This window comes from Coenobita brevimanus, chromosome 63 (assembly GCF_032717465.1).
Source record: "Coenobita brevimanus isolate Jiangsu-jjx chromosome 63, ASM3271746v2, whole genome shotgun sequence".
Taxonomy (NCBI): Eukaryota; Metazoa; Arthropoda; class Malacostraca; order Decapoda; family Coenobitidae; genus Coenobita; species Coenobita brevimanus.
In genome coordinates this window covers 40,765,534-40,786,866 of record NC_137016.1, presented here as the reverse complement: position 1 = coordinate 40,786,866, position 21,333 = coordinate 40,765,534, and the positions used below count along the sequence as shown (strand labels likewise).

At 41.0% G+C, this 21,333-nt stretch overlaps 1 protein-coding gene across 1 annotated transcript; it reads left to right on the top strand.

Annotated features, from left to right (window-relative positions):
- Positions 1-1,007: 1,007 nt before the first annotated feature.
- LOC145404495 (growth hormone-inducible transmembrane protein-like) lies at positions 1,008-8,743 on the top strand. Its single transcript, XM_080276058.1, has 7 exons — positions 1,008-1,077; positions 2,081-2,298; positions 4,617-4,728; positions 5,131-5,281; positions 5,584-5,770; positions 7,910-8,130; positions 8,458-8,743. Exons 2-7 carry the CDS (start codon positions 2,091-2,093, stop codon positions 8,608-8,610), a joined length of 1,032 nt encoding a protein of 343 aa, XP_080132184.1. The 5' UTR covers positions 1,008-1,077; positions 2,081-2,090; the 3' UTR covers positions 8,611-8,743.
- Positions 8,744-21,333: the final 12,590 nt, after the last annotated feature.

The following is a 21,333-nucleotide window of genomic DNA, read 5'->3' as shown; positions in this document are numbered from 1 at the left end:
GTCTGCACTAAAATCTCAAAGTCCAAATGCCAGCCACGAAAATTCGGGATCTCACTAACTGCACTGTAAAATACTACAGAGCCCGACTTCATGAATTCCTAAGGACGCTACCTGATGAACCGCCAAAGCCGGGATACACATCACTCTGTAGAACGACAAATTCATTACCGGACCAAGTGGACCTGCAACACAGGGACGCCGGTATCGGAGGGTGTTGGAACGCCATTGCTCTGAGGAATCTCCTCGCAACACGTAAAACAAGTAACCCCAAAGTCTAAAGAATTCTTTAGACCTTGAGTAACCCCTTCCAGTTGCCTCTTACGACAAGCAGGGATACTGGGGAAGTATTCTTTCCCTCCTTCCCCAGGAGGAATGCAAGGATGACTGCAGTCCAGGTCCTCGTCCTACTACGGTTGACTACCACCAGCACCACTTTGTCTTCCCCCTGGGGAAGGAGGGAAAGAATACTTCCCCAGTAGTATCCCTGTTTGTCTCCAGTCTCTCTCCCTGTCCAACTCCTCTTCTGTACACACTCTCTTCTAGTTATTTCCATGTTTCTTCTGGCCATTATTAACTAAATACCTTCAATACAGTTACATCCTTTGTTTATACAGTATACATATTTATGACATTAATGAAGACCTAAAAGTTACAAGAGGAAAGTTAACAGAAGAAAAAAAAAAAAAACTCATACGACTCACATGAGAGAACGGGAAGAAGGTTCAAGTATCACAGGCTAACAGAAAGAACTAAAATGAAAAAAAAAAAAAAAAAAAAAAAAAATGCGATGCTTTTGCCAAAACCCAGAAAATTCCGGTAAGAAATTAATTGGAATATTCGTCATTATTCGACAATCGGCTCACCTGCATTTTTGGTTTAGATATAATAAAAGGTATCAGGTTAAGTTGTCTGTATTTATTTACTTAGGTAAAGCTAAGTTAATCTAACTTATATTCAGAGAGGTGAAGATGATCCTTGTAGGCGACTTTTCCCCACGCCGAACTCGATGTTCTAGAGCCTTACGTCAGTTTTCGTCAGTTCTCGCGTTTGTAGTGTTGTATCATCCACTGACTCGAGGTAAGGTATCTCACATGAAAGATTACACGCACCACAGTGTGTTGGTTGTTTCTCTTGGAATACTCTATCAGTAAAGTCATCAGTTCCTTATTGTTAAATATACTGAAAGTGGAAGCTTGTCTCGGACAACACTCCCTGCGTATCTCACTTTTAATATGTGTATCGGGTAGCTTCTGCTGATAATAGGTATCGGTGCAGAGTTATATATATATATATATATATATATATATATATATATATATATATATATATATATATATATATAATGTTACATTATGTCTACCCGTTGGGCTAGGCAATATTCTACCCCAGATACCGTCGTAATGTAACATGCTTATCACCTTCCGTTAGTTGTATTGTGGGTCACAAAAACAAGTAACGGAAAACAGAATGACATTATATGAACTGTGGAAACTAACAGAAAAGGAAGTAAATGTTCAGCGTATGGCACATGAAGAAAAAAGGATAAGGAGCAGGGTGCCGATGCAAAGGCTACGCCCCACCTACGACTGCTGCAAGAAAAGTATCGATGCACAGTATGCGTAAAGCATTTGGGACCTCAGAACGAAGGTCACCGAAATGTTAGTGTCCAGCCCACCACACATTGCTAGCCCTGATGTTGGGAGGTGTCATATATCGCCAACTAGCAATAGCCTCTTGCAAACATATAGCAGATGTTTATGTAAACATTGTTCATAAACAGCAGTTCATATGTTTTCGGTACACATCGAATCCCCTGTGCACCGATACTTTTGTGACCCATAGTACATACGGTACGGTATAATTTTGGATGTTATTGCAGCTTCAGACAGTCACGCCCCTTAGTTGGGGTTGTTAGGTTGTTAGTCTAGGTACAGTATATTAATTAGATTAGGTCTGTTAGTATAGGCTGAATAGGTTACATTTAAAACTCAGATATAACCTTGACTATCCAAAACTCAGATTTGCCTTTTGTACCAGCTCCTTACCTTTCACTAAGAGAACATTTCAACTTTTATCCCAGAACAGTCACGATGTTGGTGGCAAGGCTATCAGCCCTGGGAGGGGTATGTGCAAGGGGTGTGATGCGTTCGTCAATGGTGGCCCTCCCCAAGAACCCCGTGACACTGCTGGTCCGAGGCTACAGGGAAGGCGGCCGCAGTTTTACACGCAGGTCCAAGATCCGTGAGGTGCAGGCACAGGTGGTGGATACAGCACAGACCACTAAGGGCAAGATTGGACGTGAGTAGCTGCTGTGTTTGGTACCGTAATTTTCATGTTTCTGGTCTTTCTCCATTCTCTTCTTTAAAATTAAAAGCAAAAAGTTACTTTGTAATGAAGGGATTAATGAGAAATAATAGTTTATTTAGGTGATTTGTTTTCATCAGTGGATGGCCAGTTGTAGTAAGACTGGAGGGCTGATTTCACTAGTAACCAAAGAAACATTGCCACCTCACAACTAAGGTGCATTGAAATGTAGGCAACCCCAACTCGTATTTAACCCGTTAACTGCTCTATACAGCCTGGGCTGTTCCGAGTGCGACTGCTCAATACAGCCCTGGCTGCGCAGATGAATTTCGAATATAGTGCCATGGTGACCAAGGCTGACCCATGCAAGCATGTTTGAGCCTTCAAAACCGAAAACTATCTATCTATCTATCGCCCGACGCCCTAATCCCGCAAAGGGTGGCCACAGACAAAACGCCTCCAAGTCACTCTGTCACCCACCATTTGACTCCCCTCCCCCCAGCTCACCCCCCCCTCCCTCATATACCTCTCAACTCCATCCCTCCACCTCATCCTCGGTCTACCCCTCCCTCTCCCTCCCTCCACCTCACCTACATACACCCTCTTAGTCAGTCTTTCATTCTCCATCCTCTCCACATGTCCAAACCACCTCAGTGTATTTCTCCTAATCTTTTCAACCACATCCACATCTACCCCACAACGTTCCTTCACTTCTTCATTTGTCAACCTGTCCCTCCACGTCACTCCACATGCTCCTCTCAAGTAACTCATTTCCACTGCTCTCACTCTTGACTTGTTCCCTTCTTGCAAGGTCCACGCCTCGCTTCCATACGTCAGGGTAGGGATCACAATACCATCATGCAGTGACTTCTTAACTTCCATACTCACCTCCCTATTTCTCATCACTGCTTTCAGTGTACCAACAACCTTCCTTCCCTGCTGTACCCTTTCATTTACTTCATCCCCCAAAGTTCCATCCTTACTCATCACACTACCCAGGTACTTGAATGCACTCACATTCTCCATATCCTCACCATCCAACCTCACTGCACACTCAGTGACTTCATTCCTCTCAAACACCATAACTTTACTTTTGTTTACATTAACTTTCAGCTTCCTCCTCCTACACACTGTCCCAAATTCATTCACCAAACCTTGCAACTCCCATTCATCTTCACTCAACAATACTGTATCATCAGCAAACAGCAACACCGGAAGCTTCCAAATCTCACCCTCATTCATTAGGGCCACCCCCACATCCAATGCCCTACCTTGAACCTCCTTTACAACCCCATCCATATATATATTAAACAGCCATGGAGACATTACACACCCCTGTTTCAGTCCCACATTGAGATCAAAGAACTCACTCAGCTCACCATCCACTCGCACCGTAGCCCTAGCTCCCTCATACATACTCTTCACAGCACTCAACAATTTCCCCTCCACTCCATATATTCTTAATACCTTCCACATACCTTGCCTATCTATTCTGTCATAAGCTTTCTCCAAGTCCATGAAGGCAGCATACACTTTCCTTCCCTTCTCTAGATACTTCTCCACTAAACATCTTAGAACAAATATCTGGTCTACACACCCTTTTCCCTTCCGAAAATAAAAACCATAAATTCCAATAGGGAACCAGACACTTCGATGTTCATCCACGGCTTTACCAAGGTAAATATTGAGCAAATATTTTGTTACTATATGCTTTGGCATGTGTTCTCTCAATTCCTAAGACAAAATTTGGCCTTTAGGAAATTTCATTTCTACCCCTATGTCTGTGCACCATGGACACCTCCAAAAAACTGCCATGCGCAGTTAACGGGTTAAGAGATGGGAATAGTTCAGTTCTTTCAGACGAAAACAAACAGAGTAACTGATGACAAAAAATTGTGTAGGTATTGGGTCCTTGAAGATCCATTTTTTAATTCATAAATTACAGTAAGTGCATGGAAGGAGTCAGTCAGATGCATGAAATACAGGGTGGCCCATACATAACACTTCTTTGCCATTCCACTGGCTGAACTTCTGTGTTGTGGGGACAACTCAGTCAGTGATGAGTATGTAACCTGCATCATTTATTCATTTCCTACTCTCACTCCTACACCTGCCACACCCACAGCAGCAAACTGAGCTGTTCCTGCATCGCACAAGATACCACTAGATGAGATCTTGTTGAGCATTATTTATGACCCATCCTTTATAAACTGTAATTCCATTACCAGTACAGTATAAAACATGGACATTGTTATAATCAAATGGTCTGATAATGAGCACTTAGTTCATGACGTATGATACTTGCCTGTCAGCGCTGGAGGTTGGTCAGATTGCTGCAGCTGGAGGTGCGGTGGTCGGGATCGGTGCCCTCTGCTACTATGGTCTCGGCATGTCCAACGAGCCAGGAGCCATTGATAGAGCTGTGTAAGTATCGGCAAGATCAAACTTACTTTAGTTACTTTATGCTTGTTATTGTTGAGATGGGAGTTGAGGGACATTTGTATTCCTCGGCAGCTGTCACTAGGTGTACCAGTGCCACCGCATGAAGGCATCCCGCTCCAATAGTTTTTTATATTATTCTTGCTACCACCAGATAATTTTGTTCATCTTGGGAGTGACTTAATGAACTGAAGGGGATAGATAAAGCCACATTTATCGTGACGGCTGTACACATCAACCAGCGTGTAGGGGTTAATTACTTCCCCATGAGGGGGGCTCTTTAAAGCTAAATAACATTATCCTGCAGCATCAAGAACAAAATAAGTACCGTAGTGATGTCATTGGCATGAAGTTGTTAAGATGCTGGCTAAGATTATATGTTTGCAGAGTGTGGCCACAGTTTGTGCGTGATCGTATCCGTGACACATACATGTACTTTGGAGCATCGTGTGCTGCCGTTGCTGCCTCTGCCATCACCATCTACCGCTCCCCACTTGGTCACCGCTTCTTCGCTATGTGCCAGCGACACCCAATCATGGTACGTTTAGCAAAGCAGCTGAGATGTCGGAGTACATTACTGTTAATATGTACCAATCATAATCACTGAAGTGACTGCTAATATTGTCACATTCTTTTGTAGATGTGTGGAAGAATAGGTCTTTTATTACAATATTTACAGTTACAGCACAAAGTAATAATGATTTATACCATAAGTACAGTGTATTACTGTGTCTTGTTTGAATTCCTTGAAATAAGGGCACAATAAAACCCACCATGGAAAAACATCCCCCTCTTGCATTTAGAAATATTGTAACATAATTTGTTTTGTGTGTAATGCAGTCGACAGTGGGTATCCTGGTGGGTCTGGTGGGGACTGGTCAAGCTATGATGTCTATTCCTTATTCGAGTGGCATCGGTGCCAAGCAGCTAATGTGGCTGGTCAACTGTGGTATGATTGGTCTGGCTGTGGCTCCCATTGGTATGCTTGGTGGTGCCATTGCCATCAGGGCAGGATGGTACACTGCTGGTAAGTGAAATTGTCTGGTAGGTAATGTAAAGTGCATTTATAGTGAAAAAAAATAATCATACATACATAATCGAATCCTGTGTTTCTCAATGAGGAGCATAGGAGCCTGGGGCTTGGCAAGTTGGTCCCGACATTTAAGATGAGAGTGACCAGCCTCACTCATCCCCAAGTGACATTATATGAGCAATAAACTCACACCATCCCTTGGAACCTATACCAGCTTAATTCGGCTGCAACATCTTAATTACCCTTTAAACCACCAGGCACCATAGTTTGGCTATATGGTTACCACTCAGTGTAGTAAATGGTTTCCTGATCTATAGGAAAGCATATGGCATGCAACTTAGTGTAGAGTCACCATAGACAGAAGGAAGTGGAATGAAAGAAAGATAGACAGAAGAGGAAGACAGGAAAGAAGGAAGAGAGGAAAGGGGAGTCACCTGAGAGCAGCACTACATCAAGGTGAGTGGATGGTGAGTGCCCCCATCTACCACTTAAAAAAATATATAAATCAAACAAGTGTGGATTGTCATGCTGGAGCCTTGGTGTAGCAAATTCACAGATGAGGGACCGGTATTGCCAGTTTGTAGTTTCTGTACAGTGGAATCTCACTGTAACGGACTATAGTCATGGTGTGCAACTCTGAGGTTGTTATTATCGTGCCCTGGCAACCTGTCATTTAAAAGTGTGTCTGATTTCGTGTGTAATATGAGATGCAAGTGATTTGAGTATAATATATTTGTGTATAATTTATTCGTGCATAATATTCTTGTATAATATAATAAGAAATCGAATGCACTTTTGAATGGTAGGTTGCCAGGGTACGATAATGACAACCTCAGAGTTGTGTGCTGAGCATAGTTGGGGTCCAAGCTGTTTCGAAAAAAGCAAAATTTTGACAAAAGCGACATCCAGACTTCCCCTAGTTAACCCGGACCTTTTCCGATATCTTAGATGTTAGCTGATTGCACCAATGGTTTTTGAACTGTTTTCACTACCATTGCAGTACTGTACTGTATTATACATTCACTACAATAAAATGGCATAATACAGTATTCTGTACAGTATATAATAATACTGTACTGTACACTGATAAACATGTCTTTATTTACCTTATTGTGGTGAGCATATCTGAAGCGGTTAGGCAGTCCAAACTGCTTCTGGCTTTATTGGACTTTTTCCAATAAATAAAAATTTAGTCCGGTAGCTCCTCTGTTACGTTAAAAGCGAATTTTGGTCTATTAAAGTCCGTTATATCGAGGTTTTACTGTATATAGGAGGAATGTTCGTTACTGAGCAGGTGGAATTGTGTCTTTTTTTAACTTTAAGTTTGGGAATGAGTGGATCATCACAGCATCACTTGAAGCCCAATTAACCCATGCACATACCGATGACGGGCTGGCCTGTCATTCGTTTGTCAACCTCTGATGTCAGTAGCTATGACGATTTTGCCTGTCATCCAATGTAATCTCTAAAGAAATATTTAGGGAGTCGTCATTTTTGTTGGATGACGGGCAAAAGTGGGTGGAACTAAGCCTGCCACAGCTGGTGCATGCGTGCTTACTTGTTTTGCTCCGCTCAGTGTTGTGTGAGGTTCCTCACAGGTTGGATGTGCCCCCCTTGACCTTCCGCCAAACATTTATGCTCCTTTTTCTCTCGTATACATACGGCGTTATTATTGAAGTTAATACAACAAATAGTGCACTGTTGGAAAGGAAATTTATTCTGTTACGTATTGAAGCAATTTTTTTTTTTTTTTTTTTTTTTTTTTTTTTTCCCCAAGTGTAAAACTTGAGCATGTCAGCTAACATCTACTCCCATTTTTTGCATTTTATTTTGTATATATTGTCCTTTTGAACAATGTATGACAGAGCAAAACTCTTCATCTTCAAAATGAGACCAAAGTGGCCTTTCTACGATGAATAGTAACTTTCCTACAAGCGTTAGAAATAAAATACTGTATCTCTATGTGACTGTTCTGAAAGCTCTTGAGCGAGAGTTACGCGCCACAGCCAGAATTTACGCACACCCCTTTCCATGAAAGGGTTAATTTAGATTCAGACTCCTTCTAGCTGAATTTTTAATTTTGTTCAGCAGCAAAATTTCATTTAATCTGAGAAGTAATTCTGCTTCCTACAGGGATCATTGGAGGTTTGAGCACAGTGGCAGCTTGTGCCCCTAGTGACAAGTTTCTCAACTGGGCAGGTCCTCTAGGGATTGGCCTGGGTGGGGTGCTTGTGGCCTCACTGGGGTCTGCCTTCCTGCCTCCCACCTCTGCCCTTGGCCTTTCCCTCTACTCCATCTCCCTTTATGGTGGCCTGCTTCTGTTCTCTGCCTTCCTGCTCTATGACACTCAGAAGGTAAATGGAGCCAGAGTTCCCTGGCTGTCATCTCTCTCAAAAGATTACAATTCAAACTGTATTTAATCTCATTTGGAATGTACTGTTTGTAGTTTGCTTTGCTTCATTCCTTCAAAATGTCTCCCTGGAAATTGTTCCAGTTTAGTTTGGAAATTGACCATTATTGAATTTATTTCCTTCAGAACTTTATTTTGTGGGATTTTCATTTAACACTGACTACAGTTGGAGACATCTATTCGTAACATTTGTATGGTTTGTTCTGTATACTTTAAGTTGTTTTAGTATATTCTAATCTCTTCACTCATTTGTGGCACATTCCCATGGCAGGTTGTGCGTAAAGCGGAAACTCATCCCAACATGTGGGGTGTGGTGCCATATGACCCAATCAACATGTCGCATCACATTGTCATGGATGCTGTCAACATCTTCATCCGCATTGCTCAGATTCTTGCCATGGGAGGTGGTGGCAGACGGAAGTAAGCTTATCAGTAGGCAGTGAAATACTATTATCCTGAGGTATTCTTTAGTTAAAATAGTAAGGATGTTGCCCCATAAGAAAGGAATTGTGATTATGTAGCTCAAGCATTCAGGTGATTAAATCTTCTCAACATGCCTGTTATGTGCGTGTATATATCCCCTGGCTTGAAATTTTTAATGGTTTAATCGTAATTCAAGACTGATTCTAAAGTTAATCGTCATATACTGTATAATAAAGTGTACTTTAAGCTTCCAGTGAAGGTTTTTGTCCACAAACAAATGCATAAGTTTTACAGGATGTGAGTTTTAGAATTAAAGATTTGAGATGTCTCGTGGATCAAGGGCATATTAACCAAAATGGCAAAACTGAGCTACAGGCACTCTGTTCCTCTGGCGTAAATCTCACTTTTTGTCCCTAACGAAACGCATATGAGCCCTTGGAGTACAGATGAAGCTCTTATGTTCAGCCACCCAGCACTAGGCCTTACTGTGTTATGTAAGCCCATTGGACTGTGCTGGAGAACAGTAGTGATATGAGTAGCTAACATTCAAAACTCTAAATGTGTTTATCTAAAAAATGTTTTGGATGATAATTCCTTGTTCCAAGAGACACTTCATTTTAGGTACAGGAATATTTATATATGTATATGTATATATGTACATATCTGTACAGTAATCCCTCAGTTATCCATCATACTAGAGCCAAAGGCATGACCGGATACATTCAATGAACATATACAGAGCAACATCCATTACTGTACCCGTACCCAACCTATACGTCCAGTACCCCTCCTAATTTTGGCAGTGCTCTGCGGTCTTTCAGCTGTATTTAGACATTAAAACACACATTGGAATCTGCAATATAATCCTAAACACTAGGGGGGGGGGGGACTATATGCAGTGGCCCTCCTAATTTTGGCAGTATTCTGCAGTCTTTCGGCTGTTTTTAGACATTAAAACACACATTGCAATATGCAGTGTAATGATAAACCCTTAAGGGGGGGGAATAAAAAAAAAAAGCACAGTACCCCTGTTAACTTGGGCAGTGTGGTCTATACCTCATACCAATTAATCTGGCCAGGCGTGTATGGCAACACTGTTCCTGCCGAGATTCTGATTGGCTGGAGGTGTTTGTTCGATTTCGTTGTTGCTAAAACTGATACTCTTTGTATTATCAGATGTGATACTGAGTTTGTCAACAATACAATCGTCAAAAGGAAATAAGAAATCTGTTATATATTTATCAGCAATGAAATTTTCATAGGAAGATAGAGATATGAGTCAATAAAGTATTGTAACAGTCCAAGTCAAGGTCAGCGTTCGAACAGTTCCTTAAAATCTCCGACACCCCGTAATATATCAGAAAATTAAGGAAACCTGCATAATCTAAGTGTTGGTATAACACATTTAAATTTTATGATCAGCCCGTACTGTGATAATAGAGGATATATAATGAAATAGTTTTCCTTTAGCCTACTTTGATTATTCGCGATTTTTTCAAACCTCCTTCCCCACAGAACTCGTTTTTTCATTAAATTTTTAATTATTCAGAGTTGTGGCACGATTTAAGGGTGGGGACTGATCTTAAAATTTAAATGTGTGTTATACCAACGCTTAGACTAAGCAGGTTTCCTTAATTTTCTGTTATATTATGGAAAGTCAGAGATTTAAAGGAATTGTTCGAATGCTGACCTTGATTTGGACTGTTAAAATACTTTGTTGACTCATATCTCTATTTTCCTACGAAAATTTTATTGCTGATAAGTATATAACAGATTTCTTATTGCTTTTGACGATTGTATTGTCGACAAACTCAGTATCACATCTGATAATAAAAAGAGTATCAGTTTTAGCAACAACGAAATCGAACAAACACCTCCAGCCAATCAGAATCTCGGCAGGAACAGTGTTGCCATACATGCCTGGCCAGATTAATTGGTATGAGGTATAGTGGCTAACAGAGCGACCCGGCAGAGTTCAAAGAACTCCTCCTCCTCCACCTGCTCAAACCGAGTGATGAGTGGGGACGTGCGGCGAGGTGATGGAGCCCTACCCACCTCAAGACTCTGAAGACAGCCGCAAGCTCACATCCGACGACGACTCAGCAGCTGTCGATGTGCTCGATTGTAGGTCCAAGAGTGAAGGCTGGGGTTGAACGGGTGGTGGTGGTCGTGATGGGGAGCATGGGCTGGCAATCGTGGGGGTGGTGGGTTTGTAGGAGTTATCTTCATCTGATGATAGGTGCGTCGATTTTGTTAGAGGATGACGGCATCCCTGACTGGCCGCAGATCCATGGCCAGCTTCAGTGGCACCAACTTCCTGTTGCACTGAGGGTGTTCGGCATACTCGACCACCTGCTCAACTCCAGCCCTCAGTGCGCCAAGACGAGGGAGTGATGGAGTGGTGGGGTGGCCAGAGTAAGGGTCCTCATCCTCGTCCTCGTTGCTTTCCTTTGTCGGCCCCTCAGACAACAGTGGCAATCTCCTCATCAGACAACTTCTGACAACCTTGATCACCGCCGTCGTCATCCAGCCAATCCCTCACGCCGTCGACGTCTGCATCCTCGCCTGCATTTGTAGCCGAAGGTGGAAATCATCTACGTCAAATCCTTCTAAGTCATGCACAGCTTCGCATCCCTGAAAGAAACTATACCAACCACTTTCCAAGGTGTTAATGGAAACTTCCTCCCAAACATTGGCCCAGTTGAAAATTGCAGATGATGTTGTAAAGCTGCAGATTCTCCAAGGTCCCCTCCCCACGTGGCGACCCCTTCCTCGTCCTCAAGCACCACCAATACCTCGTTGAGGAACCTCTGATGGTACAGTCTCTTGGCCGCCACAATAACACCCTGGTTCATTGGCTGAATAAGGGCGGTCATATTAGGTGGCAGAAACAGGCACCTAATCCGCCTGCCTACAGCAACCAAATGCTTCTCCGACAGATGCGCAGGGGCAATGTTAAGGATCAGGAGAGTCTTCACCTGATTGCATGGGATTCCAAGTTCCACTGTCTGATAACAGATAACCTCCTTGACAAAGTGACTGTGGAACCAATCATTGAAGCCTTCACAGAGTGGTACCACACAACTGGCAGGCTATCCATCAACCCACAGAGACAACATGGCTGTTTTGCACGTCCAGTAATAATGGGTTAGAGGTGGTGGATCCCGTTAGCATTGGCGAAGCACAACACCGAGACACGTTGTTTGGACAGCTTCTGACCAGGCACAGCCTTCTCTGTCTCTTCTGCCAGGGTGTTGGTAGGCACAGAGCAGAACAGGCCAGTTTCGTCAGCATTGTACACCTGACTGACAGCAAGGCCCTCCTTCAAGACCAGATGCTGTGCTTTCTGGTGAAATGGCTCAACATCCTCCACTGTCGCGTCCAAAGCCTCACCTTGTGCCTTATGGCCAGTAAGGCCACATCGAAGTTTGAACCGGAAGAGCCAACCCATGGATACTTTGAAGTTGTGCACGTTTTGCAGGTGTGCAGACTTCTTGGCTGCAGTCTTCAACTCGGTCCCACATACAAGCACTCTGGCACCCAGTTTCTGGTGGAACCAAACCAAAGTCGACTGGTCGATGATGGCGTAGCAGGGCTGGGACATCACCTTCCGGTCACCTTTCCTGGTTGTATCGCTGTAGTCCTGGCCATACTACATAAGCTTGTCCCATGATCTCTTGATATCAGACAAAGTTGAGCGGGGCAAGTCAACTTCATGCAGAAAGCGTGAAGTTGGCTAGCCGGCATCAACCATGCCCAATATCTCATGCTTCATTTCCAGAGTCAAAACCCTCCTTTTGCATTTCGTGGGTGGTGGGCCATCATCACACACACGAGAACATCAAAGAGGAGAATTAGGTCTGCAGAAGGTAGGGCCCCACCACAAACGCAACAGTGGAAGTTGCCACTGTGTAACCTGAACCTCAGTCAGGCAAGTCAACAAAGAGAGACAATGGTGGAAACTGAGTTGCGGTACTGCTGGGGAGTGTATGGTGTTGTCGTGTCTCTACACATGCTTGGCTATAAGCATGCAAGCAAAAAGAAGCACACTGACCCACGAATGAGTGCAAAGATCAGTTTTCGTTCACCCAGGCAATTTTCACAATGTAGCAGAAACACTGGGTCCCCGTACATCATAGGCCTAAAGAGTGACCAAGTAATCTGGAGGGCGATGCGACTTTGACCATTCGGTAAGGAGGTGGATGGCTGTGCGTGGCCAGGAGTTTCTGACTAATCTGGGTGGCCGGGGGGATGTCAACCATATGGTAAGGATCCATACAGCCATTCTCGTTCGCCTTGTGGGTTACGCTCCGTCTTCCTCGTGTGCCTCTAGAATGTTACCGGTGATCGGTGTGGCCAGGGGATTTCCACCATTCAGTAGGGACAAGTACTGTATGGCCATTCTCGCTCACCTTGTGGTTTACTTCTGTTGTCTTTGTGCGCAGCTGGTATTTTTCCGTTGATTGGGGTGGCCGGTGATTTTGACCATACGTTAGAGACCTGTACAGCCATTCTTGCTCATCTTGTGGTTTACGTCTTGTTTTCCATTGCACGCTGCCAGGATGCTTCTGTTGATTGGGGTGGATGGGTGATTTCGACCATCCGTTAGGGATCCATACAGTTATTCTCGGTCACCTTGTGGGTTAGGGTCTATTACCTGCAATTGGACACAGAAACTGGTGAGCCACGGAACAATTATTATTTTTTTTTTTACTTTGTTAGCGACCAGCCAGCCGCCGAAGCTGGAGCTTTTATGAACGGTTATGGGCCAATAAATCCTGTTATGGTTATAATATAGCCAAGGCTTAATGAACAGATTCGGACTGTACGGATAATTGAGGGATTACTGTATATGTGAGAATTACGCTGCTTACAGTTACTTATGCACTGATTGAGCAATGAGCACCTGTGAGGAAATAGTTATACTTTATAATAAAAGGCCAGAGTAAAATAAATACAATATACTTTATTGTGCTTCCTCATTATGAATAAGGTATACTGTATAATGAATGGGAAACAGGATATATGTACAATACACTGGACAAACACAAGATATAGAACCAAACTGCACAACTCTTAGTTTCAACAAGTGCTAACAATGTAACTCTCATGAGGCAACCTTCATGTCGTGCCATCCCTAAACACACTACCAGTGGAGAACTCACCTGAACAGCCACCACTAAATTATTTAGTCACAGGTTTACAGAGACAGAGGGGTGTCACAAGTGATATTTCAGGCAATTTTTCCCAGGGAACTCCGTCTTTGTGATATTCTCTTGGCAGCTTTTAAAGAAACACTGGCACTGCCATGCATGCTTCTGCTGTTGCAGTCACCAACAACCCTGAAAAAGTTGCCACCAAGATTCAGTCCCTTGGGAAAAGTTGCCAGTGAAAAATGCTCAAGTGGCACCAACTTTATAAAAACACAAGACACAGATTCTCAGCATAAAATTGTTACTTCTAAAATATGAAATATATTTATTTTTACTTCTAAAATATGAAATATATTAATTTTCACAAATTTGAGAAAATACTTTTACAATACAGGTAATTGTTAAAAAATTCACTTAAAATCCCAATGAACCATGTCTGGTATGATGCTGTCAAGTTTGTCAAGTTAACAAATATGGTGCAGTTGCTTCTATGATGATCTTGCTTTAGTTTTTCAGCCTCCTTTTTTTTTTTTTCCCCTCCCCCCAGTATGGAGCTCATGAATGTAAGATAAAGAGAAATAGCACTATAATAGCTAAAAATAATAATAATAATAAATAACAAATAAATTGTCCGATGGGTTATGGCTACTGACTTACTCTTGACATTTAAAATATGAAAAATATCCTGATCAAAATGTTTCTGTATTTACAGACTATGAACTGCTGACACATAAACACTGTGAATATACCGGTATGTGTATATTCTGTACATTAATATAAACAAAGCCTCAGTGCTTAGGAAATGTCTGGCGAACCTGTCTTTGCATTAGTATCATCTAAGCATTAATATAAGCAATCACAGCATTTTTATTTTTCAATTACAAAATCTTTCCATGCACTTTTGATAATGATGGCAAGAGAGAAAATGACAAGGGAGAAAGTGGTCCAAAGAGCACTAGGGAAAACACGAGACCTTAACTGTGGATATTTATGTAATGTACTCTGGGTGGCATGGGGGACTTCATAGCAATCCATTCTAAATTTATTTTTCCATATTACACCACAACATTCTCTTGTATGTTATCTATGTATTCATGTCATTTTAATACTGACATACTTTCCACTAATCACATAAGCATATTACGGTATATCTCAATATTTAGTTGTATATTAATTATATCATATTACTGTAATCTCAACATGTGTTGCATCGATAACATACAAGGGATATTGATGTGTAATGTGCCGAAAAAAATCACCAGGGAAGAGATATTAGGAATCTCCCAAGCCACTTGTAATATGACCCTACATGCTAGACTGTACCCTATTCACTGAGCTTAGATATCTGGAGGTGCTCAATGACAGCTGCTGAATGGATGATGTCATGTCCAACACACTTACAGGGAGACAACCAGCCTACTCCCCTTTGAGGCATTACATAATAAAAAATAAATATATATCCTTCACCTACTGGCGACTGAACTCGCTAGACCACTGGGCAACTAGTTGATATAATACATTACTGGGATATTAATTCAATGTCATTCTACACCTCCTCATTATCTTTATACATGAAAACTGCATGCAAAATGAGCAACCTTCTAATTTCTGATCCCTAAGGAATTAAAATTAGCTTAAAAAGTATATAATTATTAAAAAATACTGAAGACAACTGTTTTATATATAACATATATATAATATATTTATATAAAACTTTTATATATAACAGACACATGCATCCACTTACCTTGCCTGTATTCAACAATCATAAGCAGTGTCTGGCTTGGCTCTGACATCTCCCTAAAGTGAACAGGGTACAATGAGGGAGTGGTAATACCACTGAATACAAGAAATATGAGCTAACACATGCATCTGACTGCAAGACATGGGGCCACATTTCTAGCTGACCTTGGAGAATTTATAATCCCTTCCTGAGTTACTTTTTGCACACAATGCTGTATTATTCCTCTTGTATACTACAAATGCAAACTGTTTTGATATAAACCCCCTAAATCCAATACCATATTTTTTAGTTTAGTCTTGCTATTTCCAGTTGATTTTATTCAACTTGGGAGAAACGTCAGTCAGGAAGGGTAGTTTGATACAACTTTCATTAACCCATTCAGTACTAAAGATCTGTCATAAACTGAATAAAATCATCTGGAGATAACAAGAATACAATACATGTCTCTGAATTTAAGGGGTTTCAGTGATATATATAACGTACAAGAAAATGTGAGGTATAATATGGAAAATAAATAAGGAAGCAGTCCTAATTCTCCCATGCCCACCTGAATACAGTAATTGATGAGAGCAGATGGGTGGTGGAGGGGAAGGGGACAGCACAGGGGGAAGGGAGGGGTGAGGGAAGGTTACGTTAAAGCTATGTGGGAGTGTCAAAGCTTCAGTTGTGCTTTTACACTCATTGTCCTCCCAAGTACTGTCGATTATGTACAAAAATTTAAGAATTTACAAGTTCATTTATGCATGTACAAGACATATGTACAGAGAACAGTTGCACTTTCACTAATTACACATCTGATTTATAAAAAAAAAAAAAAAAAAAAAAAAAATGTAGGGGCCTGAGGCTAGGCAACCATCATCCAGGAATTTTAGGGAAGATAACCAACCTATTCCCCTTTATGGCTTTATATGATCATAAAACCTGGTCACCACTTGGGGACTGAAACTATGCAAGGCTGTCACTTCAACGGGGGCATTTTAACTACTATACCACCAGGTGCTGATAAACACCAAAGGAAAAAAAAAAAAAAAAAAAAAAAAAAAAAAACAGACCATGTGTTTGGGTTAGGCTCTGGTGAATGCTTCACCCATATCACTCAGAATGATGTAATTCTTATATGCCTTAAACACTGAAACATTACAGAGCCATCAGAGAAAACAATGCTCCATCATGCTCAACATTTAGTGGCCAAGCCTGTAACCCCTTCACTAAGATATATTTACATTATTCTGGCTACCTCCAGACCTTCCTGTTCAGATCAGAAGGATCTCTGACTGAAAGTGTTAAAAACAACAACTAAGCCCTAGAAAATAATAATGTAGATTTATTACATTCTATTGTATTCCAGCTACAGTGAGGTCAGAAAAGACCTCTTTATGAGTTCTGTGACAGCTGGGTTGCACATATGTCACACTGTTGGCCAGACCTACTAAACACATTTATGGGTCCTGAAGGGCAACTGATCTTTGAAGAGTGGCAATTGCAGCTCCAGGTTCATCTGAATGTAAACCACAGGACTGCAGGTTGAAGCTGCCCCTCTCCTGCACTCCACCATCTTTCTTATGAGGGGACATTTGTATGACATGACAGTGGAGTTAATTGACTATATCAGTGCCACCTCATGAAGACATTGTTCTCCAGCTCCTATCTTTATGAGTGAAGGGGTTAAACAGAAGCCGTAAAGCCAGGGTGACACCTGCTGCTCTCACTGCTATCATCACTGTGGCTTCATTAATGTCCAGGACTCCTGCTACAGTACTATGTATATCTATAAATAACTGGATACACTTCTTGCATGATGGCAAGACAAACTGAAACAATTCTTTAATAATTTCTCATGAAATGTCTTACACACAATGATCTCAAGGCACTACACAAGAAAAAATATTCTGTCACCAGATGCATCATCATTATACTGTACCACATAATTAACCCACTGAGCCTGAGAATGTCTTTTTCATTTAATCATCTCTTGATAATTTTATTCACTTTTGGGCATACTTTTCAAACTGGAGGGGCTAGATTAGGCATTAATAAATTCCTTCAATATGACAAGCCTTCCCCTAGTTAAATAAAGTCCAGTAACAGAACAAATAAAAAAAAAATTACATCATCCAGACTCACAGGATTAAATATTATATAGAGACAAGTGAGTATGCAGATTTTGATTCACACCCCTTACCATGCAGTACCTCCTAGGACCTCGACAGCTGTAACTCATATATTACACTTCCTTGCACAGTTATTAACTGGAAATACATCAGAAGAAAATGAAGCAGAGAACTATAGTGCATCTGTCTTAACCTGACAAAACATCCCTAATCCTTTTCAGCTTAGTTGATGGCCAAGTGTAGTCAGATCAGAGGGTCAACTTGACTAGTAACTGTGGAGACTCATTTCCACCTCATAACTACAGCTCACTGAATTTCATGCAACCACATCATTGTTTAAACTATGGGAGTGGCCTGGTTCCATCAGGTGAAAATAAATTGACTATAGTACCTAAACATGACAAATTTTGATTTATGTGGTCCTTGGTTCAGTATGAAGAACCTTAAAATCCTACACCATTACCAAGCATTCTTTGCACACAAAAAACAATACAAAAGTTACTACATCTCCAGAAAATATAAAACCCTCACCTTAAAAAAAAAAAAAAAAAAAAAAAAAAAAGCACCACCATCATAACCAAACACGAAAGCATGAGCAATCAATCAAAATTAAGTACAAACAATTCACTCCAGTACAAGTGAGATATCAGAATAAAAGCTAGGGATATATATATACACTGATAGCCTTATATTCATGTGATATATAAAAAATGTTATACCTCAAATTCTAACAGAAATATCATAACAGCTGATACAAGTTACATCGCAGGAAAATAAACAAACACAATGGGTGCCATAAACCATAATAAAGCCAACAGATTAAATAGTAACATCAGTGCCATTAGAAAGCAAGAATTGCCTTTCCTCAAAGACAAAACTATATCACTGTGCCATCACTATACTGTTGTTGTGGTCCAAGGCTCATCTGAAATACTGAATTAAGTGGATTGCAGGCTTATGATGCCCTCCTCCAGAAGTCCACCATCCTTCTTTTGAGGGAAAGGGAAGTACAGTAGTTGAAAAACATTTGCATAACTAAGCAGCTGAGCTGCCCAGTTATATTGATGCCACTGCATAAAGGCATCCCTCTCCTGCACTTACACTTCCAATCTAATGTAGCCTATCTGTTTTGACACAGTACTCTTGATCAAAATGTATCTGTGCACATTTCACAGAAAACAATCCAACACCGCCCAAAAATTCTACCCCAAATTGGATGTCCTGTTCTCATGGGGATGCCATATACTGCTTGGTTCTGGCATTTCCTTGTCAGTACTGTTATTACAGTATATGCAGAGTCAAATCAAATGACACAATGTTCCGTTTTGAGAAATCTCTACACTGAGGCTGGCCATGGCACAGGTGTTTTCTATGGACTAGACACTAAACTATTCAGATAGTAAGAATTTAATTTTCTACAGACACCATGTGTTATGTTGAGGAACACTCCTATGTGATACTTTTTTGATCATGTGTTAATACACAGACCAAATGGGCTAGTTTTACAAAAACTCTCTACTGGAATATACCACACCATATTCTGAGAGGCTATGACATCCAATTAACCATCTACTGTATCAAAATTATGTCTAAACTCAGGGAAGACAACATGCTTTACTGCCCTAACTGGTACCTTATAGATAGTGGGAATGGTTTTCACAACTAGAAATTATTAAACAAACTTCATTTTTTTAATACTGTACTGGTTTCTTCCATACTGCAATAATAGCTGTTGTGAGCAAGGTACTGTATTTCCATTCATCAGTTATAAACACAATTCTTAAGGCTAACAGCTGATTCTCATAACAACAGTACAGTAATAACAGAAACACTTCTTACTAACAATTCAGATATACAGGGAGTTCCATATATAACACCCCCCAATTCTTGTGTGGTGCAGGAACCACTCAGTAAGCATTAACAGCACCTACCCTACATCATCTTATAATTCCCATAACATTTTTCATGCTTTGTGTGTGTGTATATATATATATATACCTATCTATATATATTAGTGGTAGGGGGGGGGGCACTCACCATCCACTCACTCGATGTAGTGCTGCTTTGAGTGTCTGCCTTTTCCTCTCTTCTATCCTGCCTCTTCTGTCTTTCCTTCATTCTATCCTCTTTCTTCTGCCTACTTGTGATTTTACACTCCCTCTTCTGCCTTTCTTTCATTCTTTTGTCTTCTTTCTGCCTATGGGTGACTCTACACTGAGTGACAAGCCAAATGGTTTCCTGTACACCAGGAAACCATTTACTGCACTGGGTGGCAACCATATAACAAAATTATGGCGCCTGGTGATTTAGTGGGTAATTAAGGTGATCCAGTCGGACTGAGCCTGTGTAGGTTTATATCCAAGAGGTGGTTGGGGTTTATTGTTCACGTACTGCCACTCAGGGATGAGTGAGGCTGGTCACTCTCATCTTAAATGTCAGGACCAACTTGCCTTGCCCCAGGACCCTACACATCTCATGGGGCAACATAGGATTGGATGATGGATGGATGGATGGATGTATATGTACAGTATATATACTGTATATATTGTTTAAAAAGGCTCCAACATGCTTGCATGCATTGCCCTTGGTCACCTAATAGCACCCCTCCACACTGCTCAATCTCTGGCAGACTACCTATTCAGTCCCTTATCCCTTAGGTCACACTCCATGGCCTCGTCCCAGGTCTTTTTCAGTATACCTCTTGCAGCCCTACCCCTGATGCTCACACTTCTTATCTTCTGCTGCCAACTGCCATCCTCCATCCTCTCAGCATGCCTAAACCATCTCAATATACTCCTCGTCACAACACAAATACTTCCAGTCCCATCTTTCTCTCAACTCTTCAATCACAATCTTAGTCCCCCCAGGCCTCAAATTCAAGGATGCACTACACATCCATCTAATCACTGTCATTTTTGTACAGTATCTACTTTTTTAATGATGGCATGTTTGATCAGTAATTTAATTAAACAGCAAAATATCTGCTGTGCTCCTCACACCACCAGAATGAGCCATCCTCACAACACACAAGGCTGAAGAGTGCAATATGTTGACCATCCTGTATATACGTTATCCTTTAGGCACTATACAGTATTATGGAATTTTAAGTATCTGCCATTTCTTGCATCAAAGAAGTCTTTGGACTTTATCTAAAGCATGTTACATCAAGTTTTATGAGAAATTCTTAAAATGAATCAACTTTTCAGTAAACACAATAGTTACAATTTACTCATCTTCTTACAATAATTTTCCATAAAACCTGTACAATTGCTCACCTGCTTACAAACTTTCAAGTCATGAGCTTTCTAATACAAACTTCCTTAATAGGCATGTTATTTTTTTTTTTTTAATGAAGTCTACAAAATACTGTACTATACAGTATTTGTTACTCTTTTAAACCCCCCCACATTTAACAATTTAACTGCAGTAACAACACTTGCAAGTAGTGCTTTCTATATATAAATTACCACTTAAACTTAAAATGCATATGGGTACAGCATTTGACCTTAGGTAGCTATTAGAGAATTCTGATTTACAAACGTTTCAAATTACGAACCAACTTTCAGAACCAATTAAGTCTGTCGGTAGGGCAGCAACTGTACAGCATGTATTTTACCTAGTATCTCACCAACTCAGTGTGTACCAGTAACAACAATACAATATTCCAATATTTTTAATTATATGGTATCTCTATATACTACTCAACGAATGCATGT